The sequence below is a fragment of the Cervus canadensis genome, chromosome 11, assembly GCF_019320065.1.
Source record: "Cervus canadensis isolate Bull #8, Minnesota chromosome 11, ASM1932006v1, whole genome shotgun sequence".
Classification (NCBI taxonomy): Eukaryota; Metazoa; Chordata; class Mammalia; order Artiodactyla; family Cervidae; genus Cervus; species Cervus canadensis.
The window spans coordinates 40,352,314-40,368,997 of NC_057396.1; the positions used below are offsets into that span (position 1 = coordinate 40,352,314).

The 16,684-nt window shown below is 45.1% G+C and overlaps 1 protein-coding gene across 2 annotated transcripts in view; it reads left to right on the forward strand.

The window, feature by feature from the left end:
- The window catches only part of TRIM66 (tripartite motif containing 66), a 68,013-nt gene that overhangs the window by 35,595 nt on the left and 15,734 nt on the right, over positions 1-16,684 (forward strand). Inside the window, exons 9-12 of one of the 2 annotated variants that reach the window (XM_043481439.1) lie at positions 273-419; positions 2,838-2,955; positions 4,433-5,334; positions 9,398-9,559. In XM_043481439.1, coding sequence (XP_043337374.1) covers positions 273-419; positions 2,838-2,955; positions 4,433-5,334; positions 9,398-9,559 — 1,329 coding nt within the window. Of the gene's footprint in view, positions 1-272; positions 457-2,837; positions 2,956-4,432; positions 5,335-9,397; positions 9,560-16,684 lie in introns of those variants that run through there. The other variant, XM_043481441.1, reaches the window with a different exon arrangement.

Genomic DNA, 16,684 nt, shown 5'->3' on the forward strand with positions numbered 1-16,684 from the left:
AAAGAGTCATGAAATGAGCTGTGCCCAAGAAATGTAGACATTCATTTTCTCAGTCATTTATCACTTATTCCTATTTGCACTGTAAAATCTACCTACCCTTTCTCTCTCCCTCCCTCTGTCCCTCAAGCAGCCATGTCCTCCTCTCAGGGGTGCAGATTCATCTGATTCCATTTGTGTTTACACTGATGTACCCAGGCCACTAGACTTCTCAAGCATGTGGCCTGCAGTCCAAGAACAGGATCAGGGATTCTGTCTTCTCTCTCCATACCCAGGGCATCACTAATGAGAGGAAGCGGAAGCTGGAGCAGCAGTTACAGAGCATCATGGTTCTCAACCGCCAGTTTGAGCATGTGCAGAATTTCATTAACTGGGCTGTCTGCAGCAAAACCAGCATCCCTTTCCTTTTCAGCAAAGAGCTGGTAAGAAGAACTCCAACTCCTCAATCACTGACTTTGGGTTAGTAAGTGAAAACCATCTTTTACCAAACCTCACAGTGCAAAGGACCCAGGTGCTGGAATAGACCTGCCTTCCTCCAGGCAACTCAGCTAGGAAATTCTGTAGTTCTGTCTCAGGTCATGGATCCAGACATTAATACTAGCAGTGTGCTGGACATTCCCTAGGAAGTTGGGTTTAAATGGGGCCTAAGAGGAAAGGAGTGAAGGATGCCATTGAAGTGTTGGCCTTAAGAGGTTGGTGATGCCCAGGAAAAGCAGCAGGACTTTTGAAAGAGTTGATGGGGTTTGTATTTGGATATGTGAAATCTAAGGGGCCTGTAGGGCGTCTAAAGGGAGCTGTCCCAAATCTGTTTTAGTAGATGGGTCTGGAAGTCAGAAGAAAAGTCAGGGTTAGAGAGAGAGAGAGAGAGAGAAAGATGTGCGAGTCCCTGGGATTTGGGTGGTATTGGAAAAGTGTGTGAAGAAAGAAGAAAAGAACAGATCTGGAACCCAGGGAAATGCCCTCATTTTCAGCACAGACAGAGGAAGGAGATGAATGAAGGAGATGAGAAGCAACCATCAGAAGTCAGCAGAGAAATAGGAGAGCGTGGTGCACAGAATTTAACATAGAGCTTCAAATCTTAAGTGATCTTATCATTGCTACATGGGTGATAGAGGATGAGTAGGTGAAGAGAAACCTTGAGAACTCAGAATCAGGAGGCCCCTGGTATAACCTTTGAAAGACACTCCAGCAGCTTTTCTTTCCAGCAAAGTAGAAGGGTCAAAAGCTAGAATGAGGGATTGAAGATGGGAGGTGAGGAAGTAGAGGAATTAGTGAAAAGCAGAGAAATAAGGTAGCTTGAGAAGGAGACAGGGTTGGGGATGCTTTTTTAAAATAAGGAAAACATTTGCACAAGTTTATTTGGGAGAAGTTGAAGACAGAAGAGATGTGTAGTAGAGGGAGCATACTGGGAAAGCAGAAGGAAGCGGGATCTAGAGTGAAATGGTTGACTTTAAACAAGAGGCACTTCTTTTCTCCGAGACTGAAGGATGGGAAGATGTCAGTGTAATGTAGTAAGTCTGGAGATAGGAGGGATACAAGTTTGAGGAAATTTGCCTTCACCCTCTATGAAGTAAGCAGTGGTAACCAGAGGATTAGACATTAGGTAAATGACATTCAGGAGAGAAGTAAAGATTTTAAATAGTCATTAAGGACCATGGAGGGACTTCCCTGTAGGCTCAGACGGTGAAGCGTCTGCCTACAATGCAGGAGACCTGGGTTCAATCCCTGGGTCAGGAAGATCTCCTGGAGAAGGAAATGGCAACCCACTCCAGTACTCTTGCCTGGAAAGTCCCATGGACGGTGGAACCTGGTAGGCTACAGTCCATGGGGTCACAAAGAGTCAAACACGACTGAGCGACTTCACTTTCACTTTAAAGGACCACAGAAGAGGAAACTGACGTGAAAGGAAGTGACAAGAAGGACTGAGGGTGGCCCTGAGGATGATGATCAGTGAGGCAACCCCATGTAACATAGCTTTGGGATGGCTGGGTTGACGCAAGGTCAGGCATTGACGGGAAGGGAATTAGGGCACTAGTGATGTTGTTACTTAAAGCAATGGGAAACTAGGATGACCAGCTGGGCTGAGGGAGCAGAGCTTGGAGAGTTCAATGAGGTTGAAGAGCATGCTCAGGAAGAGCAAGAGCTATTGTGATCAGCGACTAGGTTGTTGGAGTTTAAGGTCTCATAGGTAGAATGGTTCTAGATGGTGAAAATGGTCTAGGTCTGGTGACTGAACTGAAAAGAGAAGTGAAGGTGGTTTACATTAAAGAGCTCAAGGAAGTAAGAGGCTAAAACGTTGATTAGGACATTGGTTAGTTAGATGTTAGCAGGGTAGTTGGATGCTTGCCCAAGTCCTAGATAAATAAGAGAGTTTTAGTAATAAGAGATAGATGAAAAGGATGAGGGAAGAAGAAGGCAGTTGACTAGGATGGAAGGGAGTTTTACAAGTAGGTGGAAGGACTGCTCTGGGGAACTCAGAGAGTGTCTGCCCCCATGGACTTTTCAGTTGAGATTATGGTAGAATGAAGGGAGCACTCTTGAGAGGGTGTTGTCAAGTGATATCCCGAGGAAGAATTAAAATCATCTGAGGCCTGAAAGAGATAAGAATGTAGGCTTTCCAAAAGCCTCAATAAGAGGAAGGGGTTCAGTAGGGGTGGAGGAAGGGGGAAGAATGTGAAGATATTAAGGTGTAAGGAAATGAGGGAGCACACTGGGGAGGACCACAGGCTAAATAGCCATGACTCTGGGCCCTTCAGCCTGTCTAATGAGTGAGGGAGAGGGGATTCTCACTCTGGCACAAGATGCCCAAAGAAATGACCTTTGGTCATTGCTGTTGTCAGATTGTGTTTCAGATGCAGCGATTGCTGGAGACAAATTGTAACACAGACCCTGGTTCCCCCTGGAGTATCAGATTCACTTGGGAGCCTAACTTCTGGACCAAGCAGCTGGCTTCCCTAGGTGAGCCCAGGGCCTACTCTATGGGCCTTTGCATGATTGCTAAGAACATATTTAGACCATCTGCTTAACTCATTGGGTAGATCAGCATATGCCCAAGAGAAAGCGCACCGTGAGACTGCCAGTGGTCATGGAGTCATTCAGCAAACCTTTTCCTGGGGATGATGATGGTGGGGTTGGGGTGGGGGTGGGGAGAGCTGACAGCTTAAATAGCAATGGCAATATAGGACTTTTGTAATAGGACCAGTTGAAATCTGAGTTTCCTATTCTGCATGAATGTCCCTGTTCTGTTGGTTTCATTGCTAGAAGAGGAGACAAGACAGTGGTCCTACTCTCCAGAATGCTGTATGGCAATGCAGGCAGACCTGTGTCTCTGAGTACAAGGGTGTACATGTGTGTGGGCACAAACAGAGATATTTCAGTGACACAGAGAGAGAGACAGACAGGCAATGTCACACACGTCTTTTGGAGTTGAGATGTAAGCAGATAATTCATGACCTTGTACATTTTTCTTCCCTGCTGCAATAACTTGCTGGCATTCAATATTTAGGCAGAATGTAGACAATTTGAAGTTGTGCCTGTGTTGACAACCTAATGGTAGGTTTGTTAAACTAATGGCCAACTGCTGCCTTTGTCTGGACTGATACTCTCACTGAAAGTGTTTTGAACTTAATAGAATAATAAATGATCTTTAGGTTTATTTTCTGCTTCCCTTTCCCTTTTGATACAATTCCACAGACCTTTGGTGAGCACCTGCTCTGAGTCAGGCCCCACATTGGCCACTAAGTGATCAAAGGTGAATAAAACTCACCAGCTGCCCACAGGGCACTTGGCTTTCCCCTACATCAGCCTCAGAGGAGCTGAAGAAGCCATTAGAATAGCTTATCTTCTCATGCAAGCATCAAGCTTATCTTCTCAGCAATAGCATCATCTTCTCATGCATGAGGGCCTAGGGTCCTCAGACATCAGCGCTGACACTTAGCACTGACCTGGTGATGGAGCTTCCCTACTCTCCTCCACCCTGCTTGCCCAGCATCTAGTTCTCCAGAACTGTATTTGAGGACTTACCCATTTGTCCTGGGGATGAATCTCCTTTGCTACTTTTTAGCACACTCCCTCTTCTCCCAGTTTTGATAGTTTTGGTCCCAGTCTTCCTTGGCTTATTCTGTTAAAAAAGTAGTCTGTACTCTGTGAGGGAGCCCATGGTTTCTCTAGTGGGATAGAGAGTCAGGACTGAGCCTCTGGTAAAAGCTGAGCTGACTCCTCAAATGTCCCAGGCCCCCAGTGCATGCTGTATAGTTTCTATTGCTGATGGCATTCTAGACTGAGTCTTGGGGGCTAGGGGTTGAATTTCTTAATCTCTGCCTCTGGTACAAGGTTGTTGAATGATATCCTTTTGGCCCTGGAAGAAGGAGGTAGCAAAAGTAGGGGGAACAACTGCAGATCACCTTTGGAAACACTCTCTATTCTGAATTTTTAGGCTGTATAACTACTGAGGGTGGACAGCTGTCCCGGGCAGATACTCCTGCTTATGGAGGCTTACAGGGACCATCATCTTTTTACCAAAGCCACCAGTCCCCAGTGGCCCATCAAGAGACTCTCAGCCATCCCTCACACAAGTTCCAGTCTCCAGCGCTGTGTTCCTCATCCGTGTGCTGCGCCCACTGCTCCCCAGGCTCGCCCTCCCTCAAAGGCCAGGCCCCCCCACCCAGCATACACCCCGTGCACAGCTTTAGGCAGCCCTCCGAGATGGGGCCCCAACAGTTAGGCTCCCTGCAGTGCTCCACACTGCTGCCCAGGGAGAAGGAACTGCCCTGCAATCCTCACCCACCAAAGCTGCTTCAGCCCTGGCTGGAAACCCAGCCACCTGCAGAGCTGGAGAGCGCACCCCAGCGGCTGCAGCAGCTGACTTCCCAGCCCGTGTGCATCGTCCCCCCACAAGATGTTCAGCAAGGAGCCCATGCCCCGCCCACCCTGCAGACACCCTCCATCCAGGTGCAGTTTGGCCACCACCAGAAGCTGAAGCTCAGCCACTTTCAGCCACCGCCACAGCAGCAGCTGCCACTTCCGCCCCCTCCGCCCCCTCCGCCCCAACAGCAGCCACCCCCGCCTCTCCCTCCATCCCAGCATCTGGCTTCTAGTCAGCACGAGAGCCCCCCGGGGCCCGCCTGTTCCCAGAACGTGGACATAATGCACCACAAGTTTGAGCTGGAGGAAATGCAGAAGGACCTGGAGCTTCTCCTTCAGGCTCAACAGCCCAGCCTGCAGCTGAGTCAGACCAAATCTCCTCAGCATCTACAGCAAACCATCGTGGGGCAGATCAATTACATTGTGAGGCAGCCGGCGCCCGTCCAGTCCCAGAGCCAAGAGGACACTGTGCAGGTGAGGTCAGGGCGGCACCACCTCCCTAGGTTCCCTCTCCCTAGGAGAGCGTCGGGAACACAGCCTCCCCATCACAGGGTGGCACAGGAACACAGTTTCTTCATCTTAAGGTGGCCTTGAGCTCAGCCCTCCCAATTCAAGACTGCCCTGGGCTCCGCCTTCCATCTCAGGAAAACTGCAGAGAGCACAGTACTTCACCCCAACACAGGTCTAGGCTCAGCCCCGTCCAGAGTGGCCTGGCTTAGTCCTGTCCTCCTGGGTGACACCGGGGACCGTGTCTGTTCTTGGAGCTTCCTGAGCTGTGCTGGACTCCAGGCAGTGCAGGGCAGAAGGGAGGCTGTCTCTTACCTTTGTCACCTCACTTCCCTTACTGCAACTTATAAATCCCAGCTGGGGGAAGGGGAGAGCTTAAGCAGATCATTTGCCTAGAGATCATATAACACTGGGGGCTTCCCAGGTGGCACTAGTGGTAAAGAGCCCTCCTGCCAATGCAGGAGGCACTAGAGACCCGGGTTCGATCCCTGGGTTGGGAAGATCCCCTGGAGGAGGGCATGACAAAGCACTCCAGTGTTCTTGCCTGGAGAATCACATGGACAGAGGAGCCTGGCAGGCTGTGGTTCATAGGGTCCCAGAGAGTCGGACACGACCAAAGTGACTTAGCACACATGTATGCTCATAAAACATCGAGTGGTAGTGCCAAGACTTGGGTCCAGGCCAGCTGACTCTGGATTGCCACAGAGGAGGCCTTGTTCTCTCCCTCGGAGGATGACTAAGGCTGCTCCTCTCTTTTCTCAGCTAAAAGCCAGTTGGAGAGGTGCAGTTTGTACCTCTGAGATCTTTGCAGCACTCCACACCTTCATTCTTTTTTTTTTTTTAATTTTTTTATTAGTTGGAGGCTAATTACTTCACAACATTTCAGTGGGTTTTGTCATACATTGATATGAATCAGCCATAGATTTACACTTATTCCCAATCCCGATCCCCCCTCCCATCTCCCTCTCCACCCGATTCCTCTGGGTCTTCCCAGTGCACCAGGCCCAAGCACTTGTCTCATGCATCCCACCTGGGCTGGTGATCTGTTTCACCATAGATAGTATACATGCTGTTCTTTTGAAACATCCCACCCTCACCTTCTCCCACAGAGTTCAAAAGTCTGTTCTGTATTTCTGTGTCTCTTTTTCTGTTTTGCATATAGGGTTATCGTTTACCATCTTTCTAAATTCCATATATATGTGTTAGTATGCTGTAATGTTCTTTATCTTTCTGGCTTACTTCACTCTGTATAAGGGCTCCAGTTTCATCCATCTCATTAGGACTGATTCAAATGAATTCTTTTTATGGCTGAGTAATATTCCATGGTGTATATGTACCACAGCTTCCTTATCCATTCATCTGCTGATGGGCATCTAGGTTGCTTCCATGTCCTGGCTATTATAAACAGTGCTGCGATGAACATTGGGGTGCACGTGTCTCTTTCAGATCTGGTTTCCTCGGTGTGTATGCCCAGAAGTGGGATTGCTGGGTCATATGGCAGTTCTATTTCCAGTTTTTTAAGAAATCTCCACACTGTTCTCCATAGCGGCTGTACTAGTTTGCATTCCCACCAACAGTGTAAGAGGGTTCCCTTTTCCACAGCCTCTCCCAGCATTATTGCTTGTAGATTTTTTAGCACCATCCTGACTGGTGTAATGGTACCTCATGTTGTTTTATTTGCATTTCTCTAATAATGAGTGATGTTGAGCACCTTTTCATGTGTTTGTTGCCATCTTATGTCTTCTTTGGAGAAATGTGTTTAGTCTCTGGCTCATTTTTTTGATTGGGTCATTTTTTTTCTGGAATTGAGCGCAGGAGTTGCTGTATATTTTTGAGATAATCCTTGTCTTTCTTCATTTGCTATTATTTTCTCCCAATCTGAGGGCTGTCTTTTCACCTTACTTATAGTTTCCTTTTTGTGCAAAAGCTTTTAAGTTTCATTAGGTCCCATTTGTTTAGTTTTGCTTTTATTTCCAATATTCTGGGAGGTGGGTCATAGAGGATCTTGCTGTGATTTATGTCGGAGAGTGTTTTGCCTATGTTCTCCTCTAGGAGTTTTATAGTTTCTGGTCTTACATTTAGATCTTTAATCCATTTTGAGTTTATTTTTGTGTATGGTGTTAGAAAGTGTTCTAGTTTCATTCTTTTACAAGTGGTTGACCAGTTTTCCCAGCACCACTTGTTAAAGAGGTTGTCTTTTTTCCATTGTATATCCTTGCCTCCTTTGTCAAAGATAAGGTGTCCATAGGTCCGTGATTTATCTCTGGGCTTTCTATTTGTTCCATTGATCTATATTTCTGTCTTTGTGCCAGTACCATACTGTCTTGATGACTGTGGCTTTGTAGTAGAGTCTGAAGTCAGGCAGTTGATTCCTCCAGTTCCATTCTTCTTTTCAAGATTTTTGGCTATTCGAGGTTTTTTGTATTCCATACAAATTGTGAAATTATTTGTTCTAGTTCTGTGAAAAATACCGTTGGTAGCTTGATAGGGATTGCATTGAATCTATAGATTGCTTTGGGTAGAATAGCCATTTTGACAATATTGATTCTTCCAATCCATGAACACGGTATGTTTCTCCATCTGTTTGTGTCCTCTTTGATTTCTTTCATCAGTGTTTTATAGTTTTCTATGTATAGGTCTTTTGTTTCTTTAGGTAGATATACTCCTAAGTATTTTATTCTTTTTGTTGCAATGGTGAATGGTATTGTTTCCTTAATTTCTCTTTCTGTGTTTTCATTGTTAGTATATAGGAATGCAAGGGATTTCTGTGTGTTAATTTTATATCCTGCAACTTTACTATATTCATTGATTAGCTCTAGTAATTTTCTGGTAGAGTCTTTAGGGTTTTCTATGTAGAGGATCATGTCATCTGCAAACAGTGAGAGTTTCACTTCTTCTTTTCCTATCTGGATTCCTTTTACTTCTTTTTCTGCTCTGATTGCTGTGGCCAAACTTCCACTATTTGACATAGTGGTGAGAGTGGGCACCCTTGTCTTGTTCCTGATTTCAGGGGAAATGCTTTCAATTTTTCACCATTGAGGGTGATGCTTGCTGTGGGTTTGTCATATATAGCTTTTATTATGTTGAGGTATGTTCCTTCTATTCCTGCTTTTTGGAGAGTTTTAATCATAAATGAGTGTTGAATTTTGTCAAAGGCTTTCTCTGCATCTATTGAGATAATCATATGGTTTTTATCTTTCAATTTGTTAATGTGGTGTCACACCTTCATTCTTAATTCTTGCTTTTCTTGGTTCCCAACAGCTTCCTGTTCCAGACCCTTCCTTCTCCCCTTTCACTTTTTTCATAGTGAAATATATGTACATTTATACCTTCAAAGCAGCTCTATAGACTTTTACTTTATTACAAAATATAAGGCTTTACATTTATGCTTCTGCACTGACAACTTCAATTTTATTTTTATTTATTTATTTATTTGACTCTGCTGCATAGCATGTGGGATCTTAGTTCCCCCACCAGGGATGGAACCCGGACCTCCTGCAATGGAAAGGCAGTTTCTAAACCACTGGACCACCAGGGAAGTCCCTAAGCACTGACTTCAGATCATGCTTCAAATGTCTGCCTCTGAGGCTCAGTTCCTTATATAGAATAACTCTTATGATGGCAGAGAAGGGTCTAGGGTTTATAGAGGACCACAGCTCTATAAATGTAAGTGAAAACTGTTGTGATTGCTTAGGTGACTGTGACAAAGTTAGCTCATGATTCTTGGTTTGAGTTCTATTCTAAGATGTCATATTAGGAACAGCTTAGATAAGAGTATCTTCCTGGAAAGATTTCAGGCCCTCCGCAGTGTGTAGGTGGTGACGGCGGTAGTGGGCAGTGCAGGTGAGCCTCAGCCTTCACCATTGCTGCTACTCTTTGCGGGAAATGGAAGTCACTCAGTCGTGTCCGACTCTTGCGACCCCATGGACTGTAGCCTGCCAGGCTCCTCTGTGCATGGAATTTCCCAGGCAAGAATACTGGAGTGGGTTGCCATTTCAAGACCCACCCAAGTTCTTATTTTCTCCTCCAGGCTGCAGATGAGCCCCCAGCGTCTGAAGGCCCTAAGCCGGCTCTCCCTCTTGACAAGAATACTGCTGCTAACTTGCCCCAGGCATCTGGGGAGGAAAACCCTCACAGTGTCCCGCCATTGGACAGCGCCATCCAGCACTCCTCTCCGAATGTGGTGAGAAAGGTACAACTGGAGCCTTTCCCTGATCATATGGGACCCACTGCCAGTCAAGACCCTGGGACCTGGCTGAGGACGTCTGGGCGGGGGGAGGAGTGTCCCTGTCCCATCCCTGGATGTTACACAGCCCTTACTCATGCCTTCTCTCCTAGTGAGTGAGCAAGGGCCTCCTCCACCCCATTGACACTCCCCCACACACTTAAATTGGGAGCATCCGGGCTTCATTTCGAGAGGAAGGGGAAAGGGAAGGAAAGCCAGTTTGTTGAACACCGACTCTGTACCTAGAATGGTGCTTGGTGCTCCACAGGGTGACTTCCCTTAATCTTCCCAATAGTTCTGTGAGGTGGGCAGCCCCATTTTATAGCTCAGGAAACTCAGATCCAGGGGCCTACAGGTAATAGATAAAAGGGGCTAAGGTTTATGTAAAATGAGGATCACAGCCTGAGCTTTTTCCTCTCTGCCATGAATGGCAATGGGGAAAGTGTTTCATGTGGTCCCACAATCCAGAGTTGGCTGACTTTAGAATTCAAATTAATGGAATTCTGTGGGTGAGTGGTCTACAGGGATGACCTGCAGAGGTGGCTGAGCATCTAAGGGCACTGGGATCTTTTGAAGATAAGCTAGTGAAGTTCCTCCTGTCTATCCACCTGTCTGCTTGGTGGACGGTTCATGGCAATAACCCAGAATCCTACAACTCCTGGTTGTCCTACTCTCACTCCTGTCTTTCATCTCCACCCTGGTCATCCTCCTAGCTAGGACCTCAGTGCTGTGCCGTGCCTTCCCACCAGCCCTCCATGTGTCCCTTGGCCCTGTTCCCCTTATCCTGTCCCTTTTCTGGTCTCATCCCCTCAACCCTCCTGGTACTTCCACTCAGCCTGGACTGGAAGCTCTGTCAGCTATTCTGTACCCTTCTAGCCTGCACTCTCAGCCCTGCAGCATCCCTTGGGCTCTACAGTCCCAGTTTCACTAGTTGTTCTTTGTACCTACCCCTCATCATATTTCTCCCAGCATCACCATTGCCATAGATCAGTCTACCTCAGTGATACCTGAGAAGAGAATTTTGAAAAGTAAGAAATAGCAAAATTGCAGTGTTACCTTAGAAATCCCTTGAAGTCTGGTACTAAAGGCCTTTAGTTTATACCTAGCCTGCCCTATCCTTTTGAAAATGGTTTGACCTAGAGGCCATAGAGATACTATAAATTGGTCCTGTGTGGCTCTTAGCAGTTTACATTTTTACACCTGAGATAGATAGCTATCTGTTCAACCATCCATCTATCCATCCATTTATTTATTCACTCAGTGATCAAAAAATATGTTAACCTCCTACTGTGTACCAAATATTTTTATAGGTGTCAGGAACACATTGGTGAATAAGTAGTCTCACTTTGTAGCTTACAGTCTAGTGGGGGAGAGAGTAAAACAAGCATCAAACAATGAAGTATGATAAAGTGCTGTGATAGTCAGTGGGGTGTAAATAAAGAGCACCAAACTCTTGGAGAAGACTTCCTAGAGAGCATGGTTTTAAGCTGAGATTTGTTTAAAAAATTAGGCTGGTGAAGGAGAGATGGAGGGGGAAGGCTGGAATAAATAGAGGGAATGGCTAGTAGGACAGTCCAGAAGTAAGAGAAAGCCTGCTACTTAGGGGGTTTCAGATAATTTGACTTGGTGGGAACATGAAATGAACTAGAGAATGGGAGTGATTGAAACCAGAGTAGTTAGAAAGCTTTGTGAATTATGCTCTGAAGTTGGGATTCAGTCTTGGGGGTTGCCAGGTGTGAATGAAGGATTACTAGCAAGGAGGATTACTAACATGGCTTGAATTAAAGTATAGAGAGATCACTTTAGTTATAGTAAGAGAGACCAAACTAGTACAGAGGAGAAATAGGAGATGACTGAAATCAGGTAATGATGGGAAAGAAGAGGCAGCAAGGACTTCAAGAGATCGGATCCTAGGAGATTTTTAGACTTGGAGTCTGATTGGTAGTGGGAAGTGGGGGAAAAGACACCCAAAGTGTATCTTGGCTCACTGAATTGCCATTCATCTGAGATGGGAGCATGGGAAGAAAAGTACATTTGAGGGGAGGAAAAAGTCCAGTTTTGAATTGGTGTTGGTCTCCTCTGGAGGCTAAGTTATAGGATGACTGGAAGACAGCTAGCTCTGGAGGGCAGTAGGGAGCATGGGGATTACCAGTGCCCAGCTGGTAGTGGAAGCCATGCTGAAAATGCTTCTGCTTATTTGATGAGTCTCAGTTCTGCTCTTCCAGCCAGGAGAGAGGAAAGGAGGTGAGCTACATGCAATCATGGAGTCTGTGCTACCTGGGCGAGTGGCCCACAGGGTGCTCAGAGCTTCGAGGGGAGGGGCTGCTTCGCTCCTGCATGGCTGCAGGGTGGCAGTGGGGTTAATGAAGATCCTAGGATATCTAACTTTTCATCTGGAGCTGCCTCTGGCTGTTAACGTGGATTCATGCAGAGGTGTGGAGGAGCAAATGGTCTGACATTTTGTAGGCTTCTGTAAGGTTTGTACTCCCAGAAAAAGGAACCACAAGGTTGCCATCCAGGGGAAACTGGTCCAGAGGAACCTTTGGGTCCACTTGACTGAGAGAGGTACTGGTTACACACAAAGCTCCTGAAATAAGGAAAGGGGCTTTCTTTTTGAGGAAATTCATTGTCTTGAATCTGGGATTGGGCAGGGTGAGGATATGAAGGTCAAGGTTACCCAACAACATTCTGAGCATCTTATCATTGATTTATAATGCTTTGTATAGCATTTTCTACTTTTTTTCCCATAGATTTTTGTATGTATTTTTCTATTTTATCTCTTTGTTTATCCTAGCACTACTATGAGGAAGCCACTTTCTTATTCCCCTTTGAAAGATGTGGAAACTGAGACACAGAGAGATTAAGTGACCACCTAAAAGTTAAACAGCCAACTATTGGCAAGGTTAGGCCCAGAGCACAGTTCCTGCCTCAGCCCTGGGTTCAATGACTAGGTTAAATTGCTTCTCTCTGTGCACTGCAGTGGGAGAAGTAGGACTCCATGTGGCCTCTCACTGCTGGATTTTACTATCTTTATACTGTCTGAAGTAGCCTGAGGCCTTGCTGGGGAGAAGTCTTAGGACCCATCCTTATTGGGTCTTGGCCGTCTTTATCTGGTAACGGCACTTAGCCCCCAGCCTACTCCTCGGTCTGTACTGGCTGGCAAGTGCCAGGGGAAGTCAGAAGTCTATCTGAGTCCTCAGATGAGAGGAAACTGTGGCGGCGGGCACAGCTCCGTGTGTTCCACAGAGACCTACTCCTGCTTGGAGCTGCTTCGTGTCACTGCAAGGAGCACTTTTGTTCAGCTGAGCAGCTGTGCACACGTACCTAGGAGATGGTACTAAATGAACTGACGGTGAAAACAGCTTGCTGCAAATGAGATGTGAAAGTTCTAGAATGGGTTTTCTAGTGACTTGAGCTCTGCAGTCTCTGGAGCATCTTACCCCACCACCTTCCGTGCCTCCAGCAGAATGTTTTTGTATGAACTTGGACATTTGTTTGTCAGCTGCTGTTGCCTAAGTTTTCTAATCTTGGTTCAGCCACTTTGAAAAAAGATGATGAAGAAAGACAACTTTACAACAGAACCCCTTTAAATACCAAGTGAAACTAGAAGACATTTTGATGGCTTTGTTTCATACTTCTGAACTAGTCCACTGTGGAAAAATACACACACTCCTTTCATCATCCCTCATGGAATCAAGGCTGTAGGCATTACAGAGAGCTCTAGCTGAACCCCAGTTCACCTGCAAGAGGGACCTCTCTTCTGCTCATAGTGGGGCCCCAGATCTTCAGAGGACTTTGAGGCCACTGAGTTACTGCTTACGGCTTCAATGGAGTCTGGGATATATTGTCAGCAAATGATGCAGAAATATTTGACATTCCTGTGGTTCAGATTATTAAGAGTGATGCAGAAGAGTGGAGGATCATGAACCTGATGAATAGCATTTATGCCTTTATCAAAGCGTTTTGATGCTTGGGCTCTTGATTTGATTCTTAAAACTCAGTGAGATTTACATTCACCTGTAGAGGAGGAAATTCAAGCCCAGAGATGGAAAATGATTTGCTTAAATGCATATTCTGAACCTTGACATAAGTGAGGAAAAACTAGGCACCCTGCCTTCACAGTCTCCAAATACATGGCTATGGACCAGATCATGGGTTCTCATCCATGTCTTTTCCAAAAGTAACTGTCTTTTCCTTGAAGCCTGGCACTGACAGCTTTTGCTCAGAATTCTTCCAGGGTAAGGCTTTCCTATGGCCCAGTCTGTGACCCGGTTAGCAGTGCAGAATTGTACAGAGATGTGCCCACTGTCCTACATAGGAATCGAGCCAAACACTCCCCAGGTCTGGCTTCCTGAATTTTATACTCTTTAGGAAGCCTAGCTCCTTCCTTCTAGCCTGATTTCATTCACAGACCAAACCTAAGATCTTTGTCTAGGTCTCCTGGTCCATGAGAAAATAGGTTCTTGCTCCTAGACCTTTAAATTTCCTTAACAAACCCAGCCCAAGAAAAATACCTCTGGCCCAGTTCTTCCACGTCTCCAAAATTTGTGTTTTAAAGGTTCCACTCATTCTAGCCTTCACTTCAGATTCACTGGACTCCACTTTTTCCTTCTGCCTCAGACCCTGATCCTCTTTGTTTTGTTTTGTTTTTTTCCCCCATCTTCTTGGATCATCAGGGGACTGGGTACTCTCAGTTCTCTTCTCTTCACCAGCCATGATGGTTTTCCCATTTGACTCCCATTGGTTAGCGGATATCAACATAGTTACATCTGTAGCAACAACCTTACTTCATAAAAGAATTTTTCATTGAGCTGGCGGGACACTTACTATCAGCAAGAGCAACTTTCCTAGTAAAAATCAACTTGTGAAACCACTGGCAGCAAAAGTTAGTTCCCCACTCAGCTATCTGATTCAGTTGTGTCAAGATCTACTGCTGTTAAACCAGTCTACTTAATCTGAAGCTGTTGAAACACTCAAATATCCAAAGATTTAGTTCACAAATCTATTTACATGCATCCTTGTCTCCTTATCTATTTCCTTCAGCTAAAGTGAAGGCCTTCAATGTGTTTCCAAAAGACAACTCACAAGTCATTGGTCTCTTCTCCTACTGTACCTATACATGGTGGTCAGTCTTTGACAAGTTTAACTCCTAAAATCAAAACCTGAAACCAGAAGTAAGCAGGCAAAGCTTCAGAACAGCAACAAGAATAGTTGCCACAAACCTCACATATTATATTCTGTATGAGACTACAAGCCTAATTTAGTCAACTTGATCTAGTAAGCTTAGTTATATGGTTTTCTTTGGAAATTTTTAGTTTTTAAAATATTATATTTAGTTTTTTCTATATTATAGCAGTAAGCAGAGTAGAAGCAGGGAGTCAGGACTTCTATAATGGCAGCTAACAACAGGAGAGAAGACAAGAAACTTCACCTGGAAAAGTGCCATGATGTGATGTCATTCACGGAAAGGACTAGCTAAATCCTACTACGTTCTTAGAAGTTCCCTAAAGCACCGATGAACACTACAGAATACCCCAGCAACAGAGGTTCATCAGAATTATTTTATGTCACTAAGAAATGGCCTATTCGGCCTCAGGTACTCTGTTTAGTAAGATAGAGTAGTGTGCAAAGCATTTTAGAAGTACTATCCTTCAAAATAATATTTTAAAGTCAATTGCATTTTGTTATTGAAAGAGGTATGTTTCAGATATCTGGCAGATTGATTTCTGTGAAACACCACTCTATCTGTGCTGCTTTATCCCAAGCAATATTATCTTGCTGTACGAACTTGAAATTTATATTAAACTCAGGGTATGTGCACCAGGTGTCTGTTTATTGACTTCTCAATCACGTCGCACTAGAGCACTAACTTTCTACCTAATGGCACAAAATCAAGACCAGCCAGCAGGTTTCTAAGGCTAGACCCAGTCTTGGATTCTTTTATGAGCTTGGAAAATTTGGGTACTTACTCTGTGTCTCAATTTCCCTTCCTGTTAAAATGAAAGAACAATGTCTTCTCTGGATTTTGACAGCATCTTGTGGCAATCATTAGAATGGCAATGTAGGCACTCCAGGTCTTCAGAAAAAGAAATTGAATTCAGCCAAAAAAGAAATTGAACTCCAGAAAAAGATCTAGGTGGTGAGAAAGGGGAGAGGAAAGGCAGCAGGTAACAGAGCACAGATGAACAGGTCAGATGGGTAAAGGACTACAAAGGTGACCAGGAGAAGAGGTTGAAATTTCATACAATTTAGATAGGTCACAGGTCAGGCAGGTTGCAAACAGAGATAAAAAGATTAAGAGAAAAGGAGAGCAAAGGGACAGGGACATATAATTTGGGAGGAGACCAAATTAGGGGCAAGTAAGGAGATGCTAGGTCATGGAGGTAAGAGAGAGTGCCCTTCGTATGTCAGAAATGACCTGAGCTGATTCTCAGAGGTTTTTTGTTTTTGTATTTTTGACTTTTCTCCTTGAACTAGAAAATAGCTTATTTTTACTTGCAAACCTCAAAATACATATGCTCACTGATGAAGTCTGAGGTTTTATATGCGAAGATGAATTCAAGGTGTCAGTTAATCTGGGAGGTGTCAGTGATTGCCCTGCACAGACGTTCCAGCTGGCCATACACTTTGATCTTCTCTCATTTGACCTCTGAACAATCCTAGGTGCTAGAGAGGGCAGATAGCACCTTCTCCACTGACATAGAAGCTTCTCCTGTGTGTGAGACACCAAATGTCGGACAACTTGGCCATACTCACAAGCCCTTCTCCAGTTATAGCACGTTCCTGAGAAGACCTTTCCTTCCTTACAGGCCCCAGCGACTCAGCCTGCTTTCCTGGCCCTGAAAGTTGGCCCTTCCCTTTCCCCTACTTACCTTGTAGCAGGGTAGGATAGAGGATCTCAACTCCCCTCTTTCTTTCTGTACATGACATAAGGACCTTATGTGTTAATATTTTGTATTCATTCCAGAGAGCCAAATGAAGTATCAAAAATAAGTAACACACAGGATAGGTTCCAGAAATGCCACTGTATTTGCATAGCCTATAGAACAGGATTGAGGCCAACTTTCACAACGCACTTTCTCTGAGTCTCTT